This window comes from Monodelphis domestica, chromosome 2, assembly GCF_027887165.1.
Source record: "Monodelphis domestica isolate mMonDom1 chromosome 2, mMonDom1.pri, whole genome shotgun sequence".
Classification (NCBI taxonomy): Eukaryota; Metazoa; Chordata; class Mammalia; order Didelphimorphia; family Didelphidae; genus Monodelphis; species Monodelphis domestica.
In genome coordinates, this window is record NC_077228.1 from 108598058 (window position 1) to 108616587 (window position 18530).

An 18530-nucleotide genomic window follows, 5' to 3' on the forward strand; every position below is an offset into this window, starting at 1 on the left:
TAATTCTTGGGTTGTACAGGTCTTCCGATCAGGGTCCCAGTGTGTCTCTTTCTCCCAGGTGAAATTCACATTTCTGAACTGGAGAGTTGATGAACAAGCTACCAATTTGAAATGAGTAGTACCCAAACTGGTAATATAAGATCTTGAAATAAGGATGGAATGATCTTACAGTTGATTCACTATAACCTGATTAACATAGTGAGGATAGATTATAAGCTTTATTAGAAATAATTCTGCAAGTGAGTTCCTGTACAACTTGGCATGTTTTTCTAAGCAAATAGGAGATGGGAAGAGAAAGTTGGGAAGAAATACTTTGAAGCTCAATTTCCCTTAATTTTCATCAGCATTCTACTTTATTTTAATGAGATGTCTATTAATTTGAAGACTTCAAAACTCTCAGATATGAGACTAGATGAATTTTATCACAAGTAAAAGAAAACCTACTACAGAATAGCTAAAATCAGTTACGATAGGCATATAATATATAACATATATATAGGCAGAAGATATAGTCAGAGGATCTAAACTCAGATCCAGCTTTGTGACTTTTAGGGAAGGTATTTAACCTCTAAAGACTTCAATTTCCTAAAAAGATGGAATTGGACCAGATTCTACAAAGCTATAATCTTTCATGATACATTCTTCATTACCTAAAGAGGCCTATCATTTTCTATATATTCTATCTTTTTTTTTATTCTGTCCCTTCCTCTTGGTAGAACTCTATTTTATTAAGCTACATCTCCTAGAAAACATTCTACTAAATAAAAAAAATCCCATAATATATCCAACTTAAATATAAAATTACTTCAATACTCATGTTTTTTTCATTGTGCAATTCCAAATGGAGTTACAAATTTCACATAGACCAAAGAATTCATCACCTATTAATTAACCTCCAGGTAATTAAAACTTTGTTCACTTTATAAGGTTAGTACTTGAATAAGACTTTTTAGTTTGGGAGGAGCTTGAGCTCTACTGGCAGAGCTTAGAGAATTCAGACCACCTCCATATCACAAGGCATCAAGAATATGAAATACATTAAGATTAATTAGAGATGGAACAATCTTAAGAAATTATTACAAACCATTTAATAGATGTAAATATTTTTATTACAATTTACAGATTAGTTTTGAACAGTTTATACACAGAAATATAATTTTAGTTATAAAACCCCAACAAACATTTACATCAGTCTGGGTTTGTAAAAGTAAATCTAGAGGTTTGCCAGTCTCCTCTAACTTTTACTTTGCAAAATTATATAAAAATAAAATCTGATAATTAGTTACACAGTTTTGATTTAAAGTTGAAAATGAAGAGGCGCTCTTTATAGTATTTCAACACTCAGAAACAAGCACATCTCTGTACAAAGTCTCCCACATACTACACTGTCGTTTAAAGCACCATTACAATTTTAAAGTTTTTATAAGCTAGAAAAAGTTCCACCAAATTTACACTATGGCTAGAATGAAATTGACAGGACTCTTGATTTTTTTTCAAACTCAAACTCAGTTCCCTCTCCTCACAAACCTCAAGCCCAATACTTTCTTAAAAGAGAGGTTTGGGGAGGAAATCCTAACAGAAAAGTTTATACACACAATTGTAGTGGATTTCCCTGCCCACTCCTCTAAATCCGGGGCAGAGAGGTTGAACATAAAAAGGGCCCAAATGAATATTGTTCTACAATCCAAGCAAAGTAATGTTCCATAGCCTCCATGTTCACAATAATTACACATTACACAAAGATTTCATTTGTACCAATTAATCCTGTGAAGACATTATGCTTTCAATTCAAAAAGAATTTCTATGTATTAAAAAATGTGAATAGGGCAAATGATGCATATTTTTCTAAGTAATAAAATGCTATTTGTAATTTTAAGATAGCTTATATTTCATAGGTATTATTTTAGCAGATCATACAAGGTATGGTCAGTACTTTAGAAAAAACACTCATCTGTGTTCTGTTCACAAAGTTTACCCTAGTTTATTCTTTCCAAATTTTAATGGAGGCCTATTTTGAAAGAAAAAAAAACTTTCTTCAATACTAAAATTTGAAGTATCTTTATGGTAATGTGCTTGGTGTGGATTTTTAGAGCAAACTAGACATAAATGGAATAGTAACCAGATAGAGGATAAGCTGAGGTAGTAAACCTTTGAGACTTTGTCTAATCCACTAGTTCCTAATCTAAAGAATTCTCTCCCACATGTAATCAAGTTTGATATGGAGATCTTTTCTCCTACCCATGTCTTCCATTAACTATAAGAGGAGTAAAAATTGAGACTGTCCTTTAAATATTCAGTTAACGTTCCCTCGACAAAACAAATGCACACACTCAAAGAACAAACAGAAACAAGCTCAATCACTGCACAAGCATAGAAATACAGATAACCTTTGGACTAAGGTATTACTTACATTGTCTAGTTGTTAGTCTACAGTACTTTCCTTTCTCAAAAGGAATCAGGCCGTACCAATTTATTTGCCACTTCTTTGACACAAACTTGGAGAGTGACTGAAGTCTATATATATTCCAACATTGGGATTTTGGAAATTTCAAAACTGCCAGTTTCCAAATTCACAGTGTTACCCTGACAAGTTTTCAAAGTGACAGTGCTGAGGCATGATATTAATAACACTGGTTTTTTTTCTTTTAAGAAGATAAGCAATCAAACCAAATCGCTCCATGAACTCTTTCACCCTCTGCCCAGCAAAATTCAGCCAGGTTTAAGTTTAAAAAATAAAGCAAGCTTGTGCAATGGTACTTATTATGCTTTTTAGAGATTTTGGAAGTTAAAATTTTATGCCAATCAATTTTTTCCTTTAAAAAAATTAAAATCTAATATAGTGAGGAAACGTATGAAAAATGTAAAGAACCTTCTTTAAAGAGACTGGATTTGCATTGCAGACTCTAATTTTCATATGTGAAAAGTTACAATTCATGGGTAAAGATAGAGCTTTCCAAAAGTAGATTAACAATATTGTCTGTAATAAAATTTCAATTTGCCACTTATATCTCCTTTAACAAAATACAAATCATGAGACAATTTTTTTTTAATTTAGCAGTAGTATAAGCAAGACTGATTTCTTAGCCTTAAGGCAAGAGGGCAATATTTAAGCAGGTAGGAAAAACTATAACAGAATATACAAGAGCCTATTTTCTTTTTGTTGGAGTGAAAAAATAAAGTATAAAGAGCACAAAGACTTTAAACAGGCATATATACTTTAAATTAGAACTGAAAATGGGCTTTGAACCCTTATAAATATTGTTTCCCTTCAAAGTTTAAAAAGTGCAAAATTACAACTTAATAGGTCCCCTCTTCTTCACCCCCCCAAAAAAAATCAAAACACATTCAACTTACATAATATAATTAATTTCAAGAAAGTAAGAATTTTTTAAAAGTCACACACCCCACACGCCTATCCTTCATTAAGAGGTCTTATTTCAACAAAACCAGACACACACTTCAAAGGAGGTTTTTGTTGCACACAGGTAACATTGAGTTGTGGGCACTGCATCCAAATTTCATTCTTTCAGAAATTAAAGAACAGCTGCCAACTTCTACTTTTAAAAGGAAGACACCTCTTATGTTAAGAGGTAGTGTTATTAGTGGGGCAAGAGGACTATCATCTTCCAATCACTAGAAAACATTAAATCTTTTGTAGTATGTTTCCTGGAGTTTGTTAAAAATTTTCTGTCTGTGCTCAAATGTCAAGCAGTATCCAATAGCATCTTCTGTTTCTTGAATTCGTTTCTGGAACCGACATCCATCCCTGGCTAATTCTTCCCAGGGTCCTTTTCGATCTTCATCGCTACTTATGTAATACTCAGTAACTTCTTCAAGAAAGGTTACCTACACAGACAAAATTATTTATTTTAAAATTCAAACTAAACATGTAAGCACTTTTGATACTCTATGAACACAGTTATCAAGTCAATATTGTAGTTAGTCCTATTCTATGCTATGATACTACAATCATCATATTCAAACTGACCTCCCTCACAGGTTTATAAAAGTATGAGGGAATCTCATAGGGTCTCAGCTTACCCACTGGAATAATCTCTACCAAACGCAAATTGGCACATTCTCTGTAATCCTGGTAACTTGCCTTGAAAAGTAAGGGAGTTGAACAACTTGCTCAGGATCACAAAGGCTACCTGGCACAAAAGTGGGCCTTGAACTTAGGTCTTCTTGGCTCTGAGGCCCTCTCTAAAACACTACCAGGCTGGCATGGAAGAAATTAGAAAATCCTGGCTGAACAATATCTAGACAAAGACTGGAATTTTTTTTAAAAATGTGGATGTCTTATGTTTTATTTAGCTTTCATAGATAACATCAGTCCAAATGGGATTCCTAAATTTCCAAACTTAATCTCTGGGGATTTGTTCCCAGTTTTCGTAGGAAACACATAAAATATCTTTTGCCGATGACAATATTTTTCTAAATTATATATTGTAAAAAGTAAGCATTCATTTGCCTGGAATGTTAGGAGTTTTAAGCTGACTCAAAGGTTTTTGTAATTTTTTTTAGTGTATTGATTAAAACTATGTTTTTAAAAAGTAACATACATATGAGAGATCAGAATAAAGTTTTGGAGCAATATGGTTAAATATTAATTAGGTTTAATTTTCCTCAGTTACTTAGGTTCATTAATAATTTTTATAAAATAAAAATAAAATTTTGTGAAAATACTCTTAAAACTTAAAAATATATCAGTGCCTTTTAGTAAAGCTTCATTTACCAATGTAAAACTGACACCTAAAAACAACTTAATAAAAATGTAGAAGAGCATTATTTATGATACAGCAAAAAAAAGAACATGGGAAATGGAGTCAGAAGCCACAGATTTAAATCCTGTCACTGCTACCTAATACTACATGACTGGTTCTGTTTCCTCAACAGTAGAAATGAAGTAAATTGAATCTTCTTAAAGACCCTCCTCCCAACTCTAAATCCTATGAAAACTCCTATGTAAAACAGAACCAATAACAATAACAAAGTAACATCCGTATAGTGCTTTTAAGATAGAAATACAAACAATCCCCATTTTTCTCTAAAATAATTACTTTTCAACTAATTTTTTTGTTGTTCAGTCATGTCCAACTCTGAGACCCATGGCATAATGTCTCTGGGGTTTTCTTCCCAAAGATAACAGTGGTTTGCCATAGGCCTAGGAGGCAACTAAGTGGCTCAGTGGATAGAGTACTGGACAACCCTGGGGGCAAACAACTTAACTTCTGATTGCCTGACAAAAAGGATCCACTGGATCAATTGGAGACAAAGGCAAAACTACTCTAGGATCTTTGCCAAAAAAACCCCAAATGAGGTCAGGAAGAGCTCCACATGATTGAACAACAACAACAATCTCCAGGGGATTACAGAAAACAGAAGTTAAGTGACTTGGCCAGGATCACATGGCTGGAAAGTGTCAGAGGCTGAATTTTAACTCTAACTTTTAGGACTCAAGCTGTAAAATTATAATGACTAAGCCTGGCTCCAAATAAAAGATATTAAAAGACACCTTCCTCTCATTCCTTTGCAGAAAGAGAGGGGTTCACTCCCATGGAATAATGCATAAAGTCATGATTTTTTTAGATGTCAATTGGTTCTTCTTAACCTTTTACTTTAATACTCTTTTTTATTCTTTGTTGTAAAAGATGACTCTTGTAGGAGGTAAGGGAGACATGGGGTGATATAGCTAATGCAAAAAGACAAAAGATATCAACAAAATTCTATTAAAAAGATATGTTGGTACAATGTTCTACTACTTAAAATTCTATTCACTGTATAGGCAAATGAAACTTTGAATAACAGCTAAATTATTTAATGTGCTCAAAGTAGACATATGGGGACAAAATTATAATCAAGCTGAATTTAAAAATAATCACTGAATTTGAAAATAAATACAAAATTATTTGTAAATTTTTTACTTCATAAAGAGTAAAATATTATTGGATAAGCAATAGAATCCCAGGTCCTTTATAAATGCTTTAATATAGTGCTTTTATAGTGCTATATTATATATATTATGTATTATAGTACTATATTATAATATAGCCTTTATACTGCTATAATATAGCACTCTACTTAAGATATCAAACTCCAATATGTAAATATCTGCCTTAAAGCACCTTCAATAGTTACATCAGCCAATCCCATTGTGGCTCACCACTTTCATTCCTTTTACATCAGGCCAAAGAATGCCCCTGAGTATAATTACCAGGTATTGTAATATAATACTAGATATTGCATCCAGGTCATTATTCATTTCTTGGGTCACTGGGAAGAATGTTACAAAGGCCTTTCAAACTAAATCTCTTACTTTTAAGACCTGTGCAACCCTGGGCAAATCACTGGGCTTCAATCTGTTCATCAGTAAAATATAGAGGGGTTCCTTTTCTACAGAATTACAACAGAGAGAGGGTTCAAGATACCTTAATAAATGTGTGTGTGTGTGTGTGTGTGTGTGTGTGTATACAGCATAAGAGTTATAATGACTCAAGCACCTCTCTCCTTATCATTACCCACCCCCTCCACTACCAAAGAGTGACAAAAAACAAATATGGACAATAATTCATTCACTGAACCAAGTGCAAAGTTCACAACTTTTGAAACTAAAGGATTTTTTTTTCTCTATCAAGGAATTTGAGAGTTGAAAGGAATGTTCTTTAAGGATCTCCCAAAACCAATCACTTCAATTTACAAATGAAGAAACCAGAGACTTAGAATTAACTAACTTAATTAAGATCATGCTGCTAATAAGTTATACGACTGGGACAAAAGCAGTTTCTCATCAAATTCTGTGAATTAATTTCACCAGATTAAGTAAATACTTAACATTTTAATATTATTTGTGGTATTTTGAGAAAATGTCTCTCAAATATCCCAGAAAAATGAAGGCCTAATGATAGGGGTTAAATTTCCTGAACCAAGAATTTACTGTACACTCTAGAAACTCCAAGATGGAGTAGAAAGAGACCAAAACCCTTATATGGTCAAAGGAGATCATTGAAGAGCCTCAGGCCCAGTCCCTTCTCTTCCTGGGGAAAAAAAAAGGTGGGGAAATACTGGTTTTAGTGATCAAAGCAATTTGAAAATTTCAGATTAAGGAGGGCGGCTGGGTAGTGGATTGAGAGTCAGGCCTAGAGACAGGAGGTCCTAGGTTCAAATCTAGCCTCAGACACTTCCCAGCTGTGTGACCCTGGGCAAGTCACTTAACCCCCATTGCCTAGCCCTTACCACTCTTCTGCCTTGGAGCCAGTACACAGTATTGACTCCAAGATGGAAGGTAAGGGTTTAAAAAAAAAAATTTTTAAGATAAGCTCACCAAAAACAAAAAAACCAGAGTTTTGTTATTAATTAGCAGAAATCAGAAGTCTTTGCCTTTAGAGATAACAGAATCAAAGAAGGATATCCAGGGAGACAGGACTACTTGTTTTTTTTCTAATGAGGTGGTAAAATAATGTACTTTTAGGAACTAGTTTGGTAGTAAAAGTCTCACCACAGGTCCAGGAGGAAGAAATAATTCAAGATATTTACAAACAAATAACTATAATCGGCTTTTATGTATTGGCTATTATTGGCATGCCACACTATTTCTAACATTTCATATTTAAAGCAACTAATTTAATCAAAACCAAGTTTTTACACATTAGCAACTGTGGTAGGAAAACAATTATTTTTACACTTAAAAATGTCAAATACACACACAATAATCCAGTCTTACACTTTATTACCACCATCCTTAAACTTCTGAAAACAAATGTGAAAATAAAAATTTACAAAAGATGTCCCATATAGTAAAATAGTATACCCATTTCACTAAAACAGCATTTTTCCAAATCAATTTGGTTCACACAATATAAATTCATAATACCTGGAAAAATGATATTTTTGTAAACAAGTGTCATTTAATGCTCTTGTACCCTGCAAACAATGAAAAAATGAAAATCCAGAAAACAGGAAGTGCCTCATGAGTTCAGTAAGGAATTTCCACTTAATTGTACTAAACTGACCTTATTGAACCTGGATTGTGAACTTCGGATAGAAAATATTATTTCTATGTGTAATTATGTTGTAGTTTATAATAATGGGTAAGCCACATACAAAAATGGCACTTTGTTATTAATTTATGTCACATTAGGCTATTTTCTTTGGAATAAAAATAATTACCTAACCATGAGAAAAAACATAAATGGGCCATTAGCTATTTCTTAACCCAAAAGTTAGAAAAACACTCCCTAAGGGAATAATGAGGAAACGTACCTTTTTTCTTCTGGTAGCTGTGTGTTTTTCTCCAGAAAGAATCCCATACTGGACAAAGTCAGTGATTCCAGTCTCTGGACTCCCTAACAGCTGTACCTTACAACTAAGTAAGGCATGACCCCGTGAGATGGCTGAAGACTCAGTTCGTATATTTGAGTCACATTCGTCTTTCCCTTTTTTCCCTGCTGTCTGAAAAGGTGCTTTAAAATTAAAAGGATTGTAGGGGTCATCGGAGTTACTGAAAGAGTTCCAGAGTTTTAAGTTCTCTGCTTCATCTGCACTAGATTCCCAATCATCCTCTTCTCCAGAGCAATGATCAGGAGAACGAGGTGGGCTTTCAGTCCAAGAATCCTCTCCATCAGACTTTTCAGGAGAGTCATCCTCTGAATTGTAATGGTCTCCACTAATAGTTGTAGCAGCAGTTTGAATTGTCGCTGTAAAGTTTTGAGGGTTGTAAGGATCTATACTGTAGAAAGAGTTCCAAAGGAGGAGGCCTTCAGAATGCCGTTTACCAGAGTCTGATTCTGAAAGAGAACCATCACTATCAAAACCATCATCTTCAACCTCTTCATCCCAATCCTCACCCTCAGACTCAGTACTTGTCTCCTGGTCACTAGATGCACCTCCCAAAATATAATCTATCAATTTGTTACTACATGCAGGTCTTGCATAAATAGGAAGGTCATCTTCTGTATCTGAGCTGTCAACCACATTCTGCTGAATACCCACGATGTTTCTCTCTAATGATGGATTACAAGTTGTCCAGTTGTCTGTAGAGTCCTGTTTTGCCAAAAGTGAGGGAATCTCTGTAATCAACAACCCAATCTTTTTCTCAGCAGTTGGATCCTCTGAGCCCTCTACAAGAGCCTCTGAGCCGGGAACACACTGTCCCAAACTCTCACTACAACATCCAGATTTCAAAGCTTGGCTCAGGTCAATGCGAAGCAGGTTGTGCTCCTCTTCCAGGCTGTGATAGCCGTGATCCTGGTCAGGAGTGGGCAGTGCTTGACCCTTGCTGGCCTGCTGCAAAAATTCCAGACGTTTCATTCGAAGGTGGTGGATTTCTGGCAGACCCTCTTTAGAGAGGGGTGACTTGTGTGGAAAGCCCTGCCAGGTAGATCCAGAACTCTCTGCATTCAGTGGCTGGGGCTGGTGACTCTGGTCAGCAGCCAAAAAGCAGCTTTCTAGAGTTAGTGTCTGTAAGTCGCCCCTCTCTGAACTCTCAAAACTTTTTTGACAGGTGAGCTCTACGTGAGACAGGCAGTTCAGCCCGGCAGGGTTCAGCACATAGGAGACCACATTGAAATTGTTGAAAGGCTCAAGGTTTAGAGCCCCATTAGCCGTAGAACAAAGTTCCTTGTCCGGGAACAGATGGGCCTGGAGGCTGCTTTGCACCAGCTCGGCTCCCCACAACTGCTGCTGCAAGAGGAGAGAGTGCGTTGCTGGGTCCAAAGGCCCTCCTTTGCCCTCAAGTTCCAGTCCTAGATCAGAGGAGCCGCACTGCCAATGGATGCCCTCCTCCAACCATTTCAGGGGGGCGGCAGTGGGGTCGTCCGGGGGGCAGTCAAAGCTGGCAGCCTTCTGGGTGACGGGAACAGCGGTGGGGTCATCTCCTCGGCCTCTCAAGACCCTCTTCCCTGAGGCCAGCTCCAGCCAGCGGCTTGGGATCATGCCCCCCAGCAGCTGACCCCACAGCAGCAGCTTCTGCAGCAGGCCGGGCAGAGGCGCCAGGAACTGCGAAAGCAACGCAAGCCAGGCTCTGGCCTGGCGCCCTGGGTCCGCGCTCTTCTCGCCGGCAGAGGGGGCAGAGCACGGGGCACATGCAGCTGACTGCGCCCGGTGAGGACGCACGAAAAAGGGCAGTCGGAACCAGGAGACCGCAGCAGACGCGGGCTGCTCTCGGGGCCCACGCTGGGCTCCAGGCTCCATGGCCTCGACGGGGCGATCACTCAGGGGCGCGGGGAGGGGACAGGGCACGACTTGAGCGACGCTCACACAGCCTCTGCAGGGCTGAGCGGCAGGGCCGCTGCTCCAGGCCGACGATGATGCTCCGCGGCCCGGCAGGGGCGCCATGGGGGAAAGCGGCGGTGACGGCGGCGGTCCGAGGGCCAAAGTCCGGCAGGATGAGCGCAGGCGGCGGCTGGGGAGGCGGAGTCCATGGCGAAGGGGAGAACAGGGAGCCCCTGATGGGCTGGGACAAAGCTGCCTCAGGCAGGCGAAAGACCCGCCACCATAAAGAGGACCCCGCCGGCGGTGGCTTCTTCCAGACAGGCCGAGGAGCCGCCCTAAAGCGGCGGCAACAGAAGGCGGCAGTGACAGAGAACCCGGAAGACGACAGGCGCCCAGGCGGAGAGAGAACCAAAATGGCCGCAGGACCGGCGTCGAGACGGGACAGCCCGCAGCGAACTGGGACTGAGCACGACAGGGCGCGCCAGCCGCACGTCGTCGCCTCTTGGCCGCACGCCGACGAACGTCAGCCGCTAGCACACGGGTGGGAGGGGCTTTTCTCGCCTTCATCCGGGCCTCCTCGCGCTGGTCCCACCCCTTCCCGCCTCCAATCCTCTCCTCTTCCTTCTTCCCAGAGTTAGACCCACCCCCCGGCGTCCATCTGGCTGGTGCGCTGGGGTTGCATCAGCCGGGCTGGGAGCATGCGCGCGTGCGCAGTAGGTGCTCCCCGGTCTCCAAGGAGACCAGCCCTCCCGTCCTCGAGGCTGATGACACGCGGTAGGAGGTGGTGCAATCAGGGAGAAGCCCAAAGCTTTTAGTATACTACAGCAGGAGTGTGAAAGCCACTCAGGGAGGGTTACAGTATCGCTGCAGGGGGCTTGTGACCTTTGACTCGAAAGATGATGCATTTGCTAAACATGCAGGCACTTGGACGAGTAAGCCTCTTCTGGTAATAGAGGAAAAAATTCTGAACCCAGGCATGAGTCACATGCTCCCACAGCTTTGGAAGTCCTGAAATGATGCATGTGTGCCTGGGCTAGCCCTTTTCACAGAAGGGGAAACTGAGGTCACAGTGAAAAGAAAGGTCACAGAGGATGGGGGAAATTTCCTGCCTGTCCCCAGAGCTCTCAATTTTACTCTCCTGTGCCCTCCCCCTTACTCGTGCAGGTACCAGTCATTTCATTTTTGTTTAGCTGCCAAGCCAGGTGTTCTGAGTGCCCAGACAGGTTCCCAGACCTAAAATAAATCCAAAGGGGGAAAGACCTCATTTAAGTTGTTTGGAGCTGATTTTAGCTGCTGAATTAATATTCACCTTATATTCAAGAGGTTTTGTTTTCCCCCTTGTTAACTTTGGGGAAAAAACACAGAACTGTTACACAGTCAAAAAAAAACCAAGTCTTTCATTAGGAGAGGGATAGTGTTCAATATTTAGGCCTCCACACAGAATCAAGCCCCCAAACCCGAAGGCTCTGGCACTGGCAAACAGTATCCATGGGAGAAATCACCTTGCTAGATGGGAGCTCCAGAGCACCATAGAATTTGGGGAACTTCTATACCTCCTGGGGAACTGGGGACTGGGAAGTATGATTGATGGGCTTTACAAGTGGCTACAAAGAAATAAGTACAAGACAGGATATCAGGGAGAGGCTGATGCTTTACAAGGGACACAAAAGGGAAAGATCCAACCAAGGGCTGGGCTACCTTGGTAAAGGACTTTGACATAAAGGGAGAAACTATTAGTACAAAAAGGGTACTTAACGTCTGATTAAATCTGCTAGCCCCACCTAACTGGGACTACCCAACTTTAAATTGTTAGTCAGAAAGTTGAGCCAGGGATCTCCTGGGAGAAACTTCTCATGTGACAAGGTCAAACTTGGGATTTCTAGATTTCAAGTTGACACCCTAAAGTTTAGGATTAAAGAAAGGTGTTGGTTACTGGAAAACAGGGTTGGATGCCAGCTCCCTCTTCTTAATATGATTAATTGAAGAAATAATGATGAATGGTTTCAGAGAAGTAAAGAATAAAGCATGCCTTCCAACTCCTAGCAGCATAGGAGGCCAAAACAAAACTATATATACATATGTATATGTATATATATACACACACACATAGTCACATGACAAATTTGTTCATTTGTTTACCTCTTGTTACAAGGAAGGGTTATTGTGAAAGAGGAGTCATCAGGAAGGACAACTAATGCAAAAAGAATGTTAAAACATTTTTATGTTTAAATATAACTTAAATAATTTTATATTTTAAATAATAAACTTTTTTAAACCCTTACCTTGGAATTATTATTAAGTATCCTGTTCCAAGACAGAAGAATGGTAAGGACCAGGCAGTTGGGGTTAAGTAACTTGCTCAGGGTCACACACCTAGAAAGTATGAATTTACATTTGAACCCAAGATCTCTGGTCTCTAGGCTTAGCTCTCAATCCACTGAGCTGCCTAGTTGCCCCAACTTTTTTTTTTTTTAATGAAAGCTAATGATTGAGCCTCAAAGGTAGAAAGGCTATGGAGCTGGGAGTGGGTTCATATTCTACTCCACTCATTCTCTGGAGAAGAAAATGATGTTAGCAGAGGTAAGTGACTTGGCTGAGGTTCTTATCTAGTCTTAGAAAGAACCACAAGTGGCACCTCTAGAAGCATCTTGTTTATCCCTTGTGATGGTGCCTAAGGGCAAGGAAATTAAATAGAACAAAATAGTAATCTGTTGAGATAATTTGTTGATATCATAGCACCTTCCCAGCAACCAGAACTCAGATTCTTTTTCTGATTGTCATTCAAGCAAAGCCTTTTTTCCACTCATGTAATAATAATCTCATGTGCTGCCATTTCCCCAAACTAATCACTACAGATAATAGTCCACATTAGATAGACTCATTCTGGATGTGATATGGCTATAAATTACTCAGAGGGAGCAGCTGGACAGCTCAGAGGATTGAGAGTCAAGCCTAGAGGTCCTGGGTTCAAATCTAGCCTCAGACCCTTCATAACTGTGTGACCTTGGGCAAGTCGTTTAACTCCCATTATCTAAGACTTTATCGCTCTTCTGCCTTTGAGACCCATACTTACTATCAATTCTAAGACAGGAGGTATAGGTTTCTAAAATAAATAAACTCTGAGGTCAGAGACAACTCATTTGGGATAGAATGAATAATAGATTTGTAGCCAGAGGACTTCAGTTCAATTCTACCTACAATTCATACACAAAACTTTACTGCTTTTGTGCCTCCATTCCCCCATCTGTAAATTGAGAAGTTTGGACTAGTATAGCTCTAAGTTCCTTTCCAAGTCTTAATTTATGATCCTAAAATGGTTATAAGACTTACCTAAATCAGGAAGATGGGCCTCAATGATGTTCAAGGTCCATTTCAACTTAAAAACAAGTACCTTCATGACAACAAACATGAAAGAAAAAGTGTCAACACACCAACAGCATACCTCTTTCAACCTATCAGTTGTAGGGTAGGGGCAGAGTAGCCATGTACGTAATGATAAGGAGGGAGGGGACCACAGATATATCCAGAGAGACGAGAAACTGCCTTTGCCTAGGCAAAATGAGCAACAGAAAGGCATTGGGTCAGAAAGCTGTTAATGACTTAGTGAATTATGATGGTCTTAGTAATTTTGCCGAGACTCTGTGTGAGGTGGAAGAGGGTTAAGGAAAGAAACAGGCAAGATGTTTGCTGCCTAAAGCATTCATAAAAAGGCTATTATATAAAGGAACCTTCCCCAAAACACTTCCTCTCCTACACTACAACTGATAGGTTGAAAAAAGTATGTTGTTGGTGTGCTAACACTTTTTTTGTCATGTTTGTTTTAGTGAAGACACTTGTTTTATAGACTCACACCTACGCACAGTTGATTATCATATGATAATCTTTCCTTCCTTGTATATAAAAATGGCTACTTACAGCTTTGTGTCAGAATGAACATTACCAACCACCACAAATTTTATTCACAAATTTTTTGCATGTCCCTGCAAATGCAGCATCCCTCAGACAAATACAAAGCGAGACAGAGAGGAAAGACAAAAGAGGATCCATTCCTTTGGCTTTCCTTGTCTGACTTCTTTTAGACCCCAGGGAAAGTTTTCACAGATGGTGAGAAGACCAAGTTTTGTGAGGCAGTTTCTACAGGGTAGAAAACAGAAGAGTGATTTTGGTTTCCTTTTTTTTCCTCCGAGCAAAGAAAGGCATCTCCTTAACAAAGTCAGGGAACAAAAAGTACCAAGCACTCCACCACAGAGCAAAACTCATCATTCAAGCGAAGGCACCTTCCCTTGTTCACAATGTACCTTCTCAGTCTAAAAAGAATTATTGATTTTTCAAAGTCAAGCCAATCTTTGCTTCTGACCTCAACAACATAAAAGTTACCTTTAGATTATTCAAGGTCTGGCTTATATGAATCTTAAAAATTCTCACTTACTTCATAAGATTTGGTTAAGACCATTCACCATTTAAACAATGAAGGTACTTGATCAGGAATGTGAGAACTCTACTTCACCCATACTTAAGCATACTTTAGGGGAAGATAAAGTTGTAAACTCCTTACTGAACAATGAAAAGTACTTAACTCATACTTATAGTGAGGCAAAATCCCTTAAGCTAAGTCTATTTTTAGATCTAATACAAAAAGGTGCTAAGTACCTATAAAGGTCAGGCAACTTGCAAACTTGCAAGGGGCAAAGAGGTGTGAACTCAGAAGTTTTAGTCTACCCAGAGAAGTTGAGAACTAAAGAAGGTGTGAATTAAGAATGGTCAGTCCTTTGGAAAAAACATCTACTGTGATTGGTAGATGTGAGAACTTAGGGGAGGTGACATAGGAGAAAATTCTCTTTAAAAGATCAAAAGAGGTCTCTGGGAGATTCAGCTTGCCAGCGCTGCCTTAAAGGGCTTGGTGGCTGAACTTAGTTCAGCTTGCCGAAGCTGAACTGGTGGGTCTCTCTGAACACTAGAATCTTGCTTGGGACAAATCTTGTGGCGAGCGGATAAAAGACTGACTGATCTCTCTCTTAAAGCTTAAAAGCCTAGGCTGGCCTATCTCTTTTCTCATTGTTTCCTCTTACTCTTTCTCTTTCATTAATTCCTTATTTGTATTAATTAAAATCTCCATAAAAACCCAGCTGACTTGGGTATATTTCATATTTGGGAATTTTTCCCTGGTGACCACTATATTTTTGATTTGAAACCATATTTACGCGGTCACAATTTATGAAAGCCACTCTTTTAAATGCTACACTTACAATGATGGTGCTCTTTCCCATGGAGGAGAATAGACATATGTGAAAAATAGTGGGGTTCAAGGTGAAGGAGGATGGGAAGGAAGGTAACTCCTTTATACAGAAGATATGTGTGTATATGTGGTGTGTGCATTCTGTATAAAAAGGAGTTAACCTGTATAACCTCTAGAGGAGTTTTTGTATATGTGTATATATAAGAGAGTTAATATATAACCTATAAAGGAATTATATATATAATATAAATATATGTATAAATGTTATATATAGTAACATAATATGTAATATTGATATATATTTCTGTAATAAAAATATATGTATATAATATAAATATATGTATACATAAATATATGTTTGTAATATAAACATACACCTTCGAAGATTCCTTTTCCAAGCTTGATTGTATCCTGTCAGTATAGTTTGAACACTCCCATTTCCCTGCAGCTATGGTAATGTCAATCATCTATTCCTGCCTTTGGATCTCCCCAAATGGTATATAGGTTCCCAAAATTCTTTCGTTCCTTGTAATTGTCCAATCTAGCCGAGTTGGCGTTCCCAGGGGTCAGTGACCAGAACAACCAGAGTTCACTCCTCAGACTCTGCATAGGTATGTGGCATGCAGCTCTATGTGGAGGCCTAACTTAGCACTGTACCCCTTTCCTTAATTAAAGAGTGGTTTTCTGACTATTTAATAATTCTGTGCTTTTTCTCAGTTAACAAAATCATATAAAGGAATTAATTTATACAACCTATAAAGAAGTTTTATATTCTGTAATACTGTATGTACTTTATAGGCATATTGATAGTGTTAATAAATCATAGATTTAGAGCTAAAACTAGAAGGTAACTTAGACCTTATCTAATCCAACCCCTTCATTTTACAGATAAGGAAACTGAGGCCCAACTAGATTGAGTCACTTAGCAGATAGATGTCAAGAGTAGTTAAAATGTATCCCCACTAGAATGGGAGAGCAAAGATTGCCTTTTCTATTTGTATTACCAGCTTTTAGCACAGTTCTTTGCATGTAGTAAGTGGGTGATCAAGGCTTCATTCATTCATTCTGTGAAGTCACTCTATGGCAGAACTGGAGTTGGAACTCACAAGCTCTAACTTCAAGTCTACCATCTTCTTTCCACCAAATATCCTGCCTTTGTTGTATCCTTGTTAATCCTCTTCTTCATTCTCCTCCACTCCTCATTTGCTTGGTCCATATCTGTCACATTCAATAGAAAGAAGTGGCCTACAAATTCTCTTTACATGGATTATTACCACAGGGATTCATGCACCCTTTTAGGAAGCATGGTTTGCACTTTTGAAGTTCCAAACTCCAGAGCAGTGGTGACACCTTAAGGCCAATGGCACATCCTGCAGCTAGTTAATTTTTGCTATTGATCTCATAGAAAAACCCCAAGGAAACCCCATCAAATCTCCTGCCCTCAACTTGGATTTGATTCACTGCTGGAAAATGTACAAAATTTGTAAATCCCCATCTTGTTTTGGTCATTATCATCATCACAACTAATGTGAGGGAAAGGGATTATTTTTACTCCTTCCTCTTTTTGTTTTTGTCCAATTGTTTTTCAGTTGTGTCTGACTTTGTGACTTCATATAGGGTTTTCTTGGCAGATACTGCAGTGGTTTGCCATTTCTTTTTCCAACTCACTTTACCGATAAGGAAACTGAAGCAGAGTTAAGGAATTTGCCCAGGGAAACAAGCTAGTAAGTGAGGATTGATTTGAACTCAGGTCTTCCTGACTCCAGGTCTGGTACTTGCACCCCCTAGCTTCCTCTTGATATTATCCTTAAAAGGTCTACCACCAGGGGGCAGCTGGGTAGCTCAGTGTGTTGAGAGCTAGGCCTAGAGACGGGAGGTCCTAGGTTCAAATGTGACCTCAGACACTTCCCAGCTGTGTGACCCTGGGCAAGTCACTTGACCCCCATTGCCTAGCCCTTACCACTCTTCTGCCTTGGAGCCAATACACAGTATTGACCAATACACAGTATTGACTCCAAGACGGAAGGTAAGGGTTTAAAAAAAAAAAAGGTCTACCACCATCCTTCTCACCCTCCTCCCAACAATGACTATTTTATTTTTGTTTAAACCCTTACTTAATAACAACTCAAAAGGACAAGGGCTAGGTAATTAAGGTTAAATGACTTGCCCCAGGTCACACAGTTTAGGAAGTATCTGAGGCCAGATTTAAATCTGCCTCCTCTGGACTCTAGGCCTGGTTCTCTATCCACTGTGCTATCTGGCTTCCCCACAATTACTTTCTATTACCTTTGATTATACTTGGTATTTACTTATGTATATGGGTGATAGCTCCCTCCAGAACATTAAGATCCTTGAAAGCAAACTCTACATTTTTGGACTAAATTGTGTACAGATTTGAAATCTGGAGACCTACGATTGAATTTTAGTTCTGCCACTTACTAGCTAAATGACCCTTGACAAGTCACTTACTCCAAGGCATTGTTCTCTCTTTGGAGTTAAAAGGTAGGATCTCTTCAACTCTAAATCCTATCAAGTGTTTTATTCCCAATTGGACCTAACAGTGTTCTCTTTCTCTGCTAGCAGGGGAAGTTTAGGGCAGAGATGATGCCATATTTGGGAAATGGAAAAGAAGAGACATCTTAAGGATCTCTGTCTTTAAATATTTAAAGACCTTTCATGAAAGAGAGGGCAGAACTAGGAAAAATGAATGGGAACTGACATGGGTTAAAGTTTAGGCTTTCATATAAGGAAAGATATCCTAACAATTAGAGATGTTAGTGAGGTGCCTTGGAAGACGGTGAGTCCATTATCACTAAAGATCTTCAAGCAGAAGGTGGTTGACCACTTGGTTGGGATGTGGTAGAGATGATCACGTCCAGATTGGAGTAGATGACCTTGGAGGCTCCTTCTGAAAGGCTGGGGTGTTACTAAACTTCCTTGCAAAGGCAAGGATGTCAATATAGAGACTGACCCAATATTCCACATTACCTTCTATTTAATGCTTCAGTATAGCAAAAGACTAGCAGCTGTTGTAGGGGAACTAACCAAGCCAAGAACATGAGTCTTATTATAAGGCTGGCCTTTT

General features: G+C 39.1%; 1 protein-coding gene across 1 annotated transcript; it reads right to left on the reverse strand.

Annotated features, from left to right (window-relative positions):
- Positions 1–1086: 1086 nt before the first annotated feature.
- PPP1R15B (protein phosphatase 1 regulatory subunit 15B) lies at positions 1087–11218 on the reverse strand. Its single transcript, XM_016430097.2, has 2 exons — positions 8260–11218; positions 1087–3846 (listed from the first exon to the last, which is right to left on the reverse strand). Exons 1-2 carry the CDS (start codon positions 10774–10776, stop codon positions 3634–3636), a joined length of 2730 nt encoding a protein of 909 aa, XP_016285583.1. The 5' UTR covers positions 10777–11218; the 3' UTR covers positions 1087–3633.
- Between the last annotated feature and the right edge of the window lie 7312 nt (positions 11219–18530).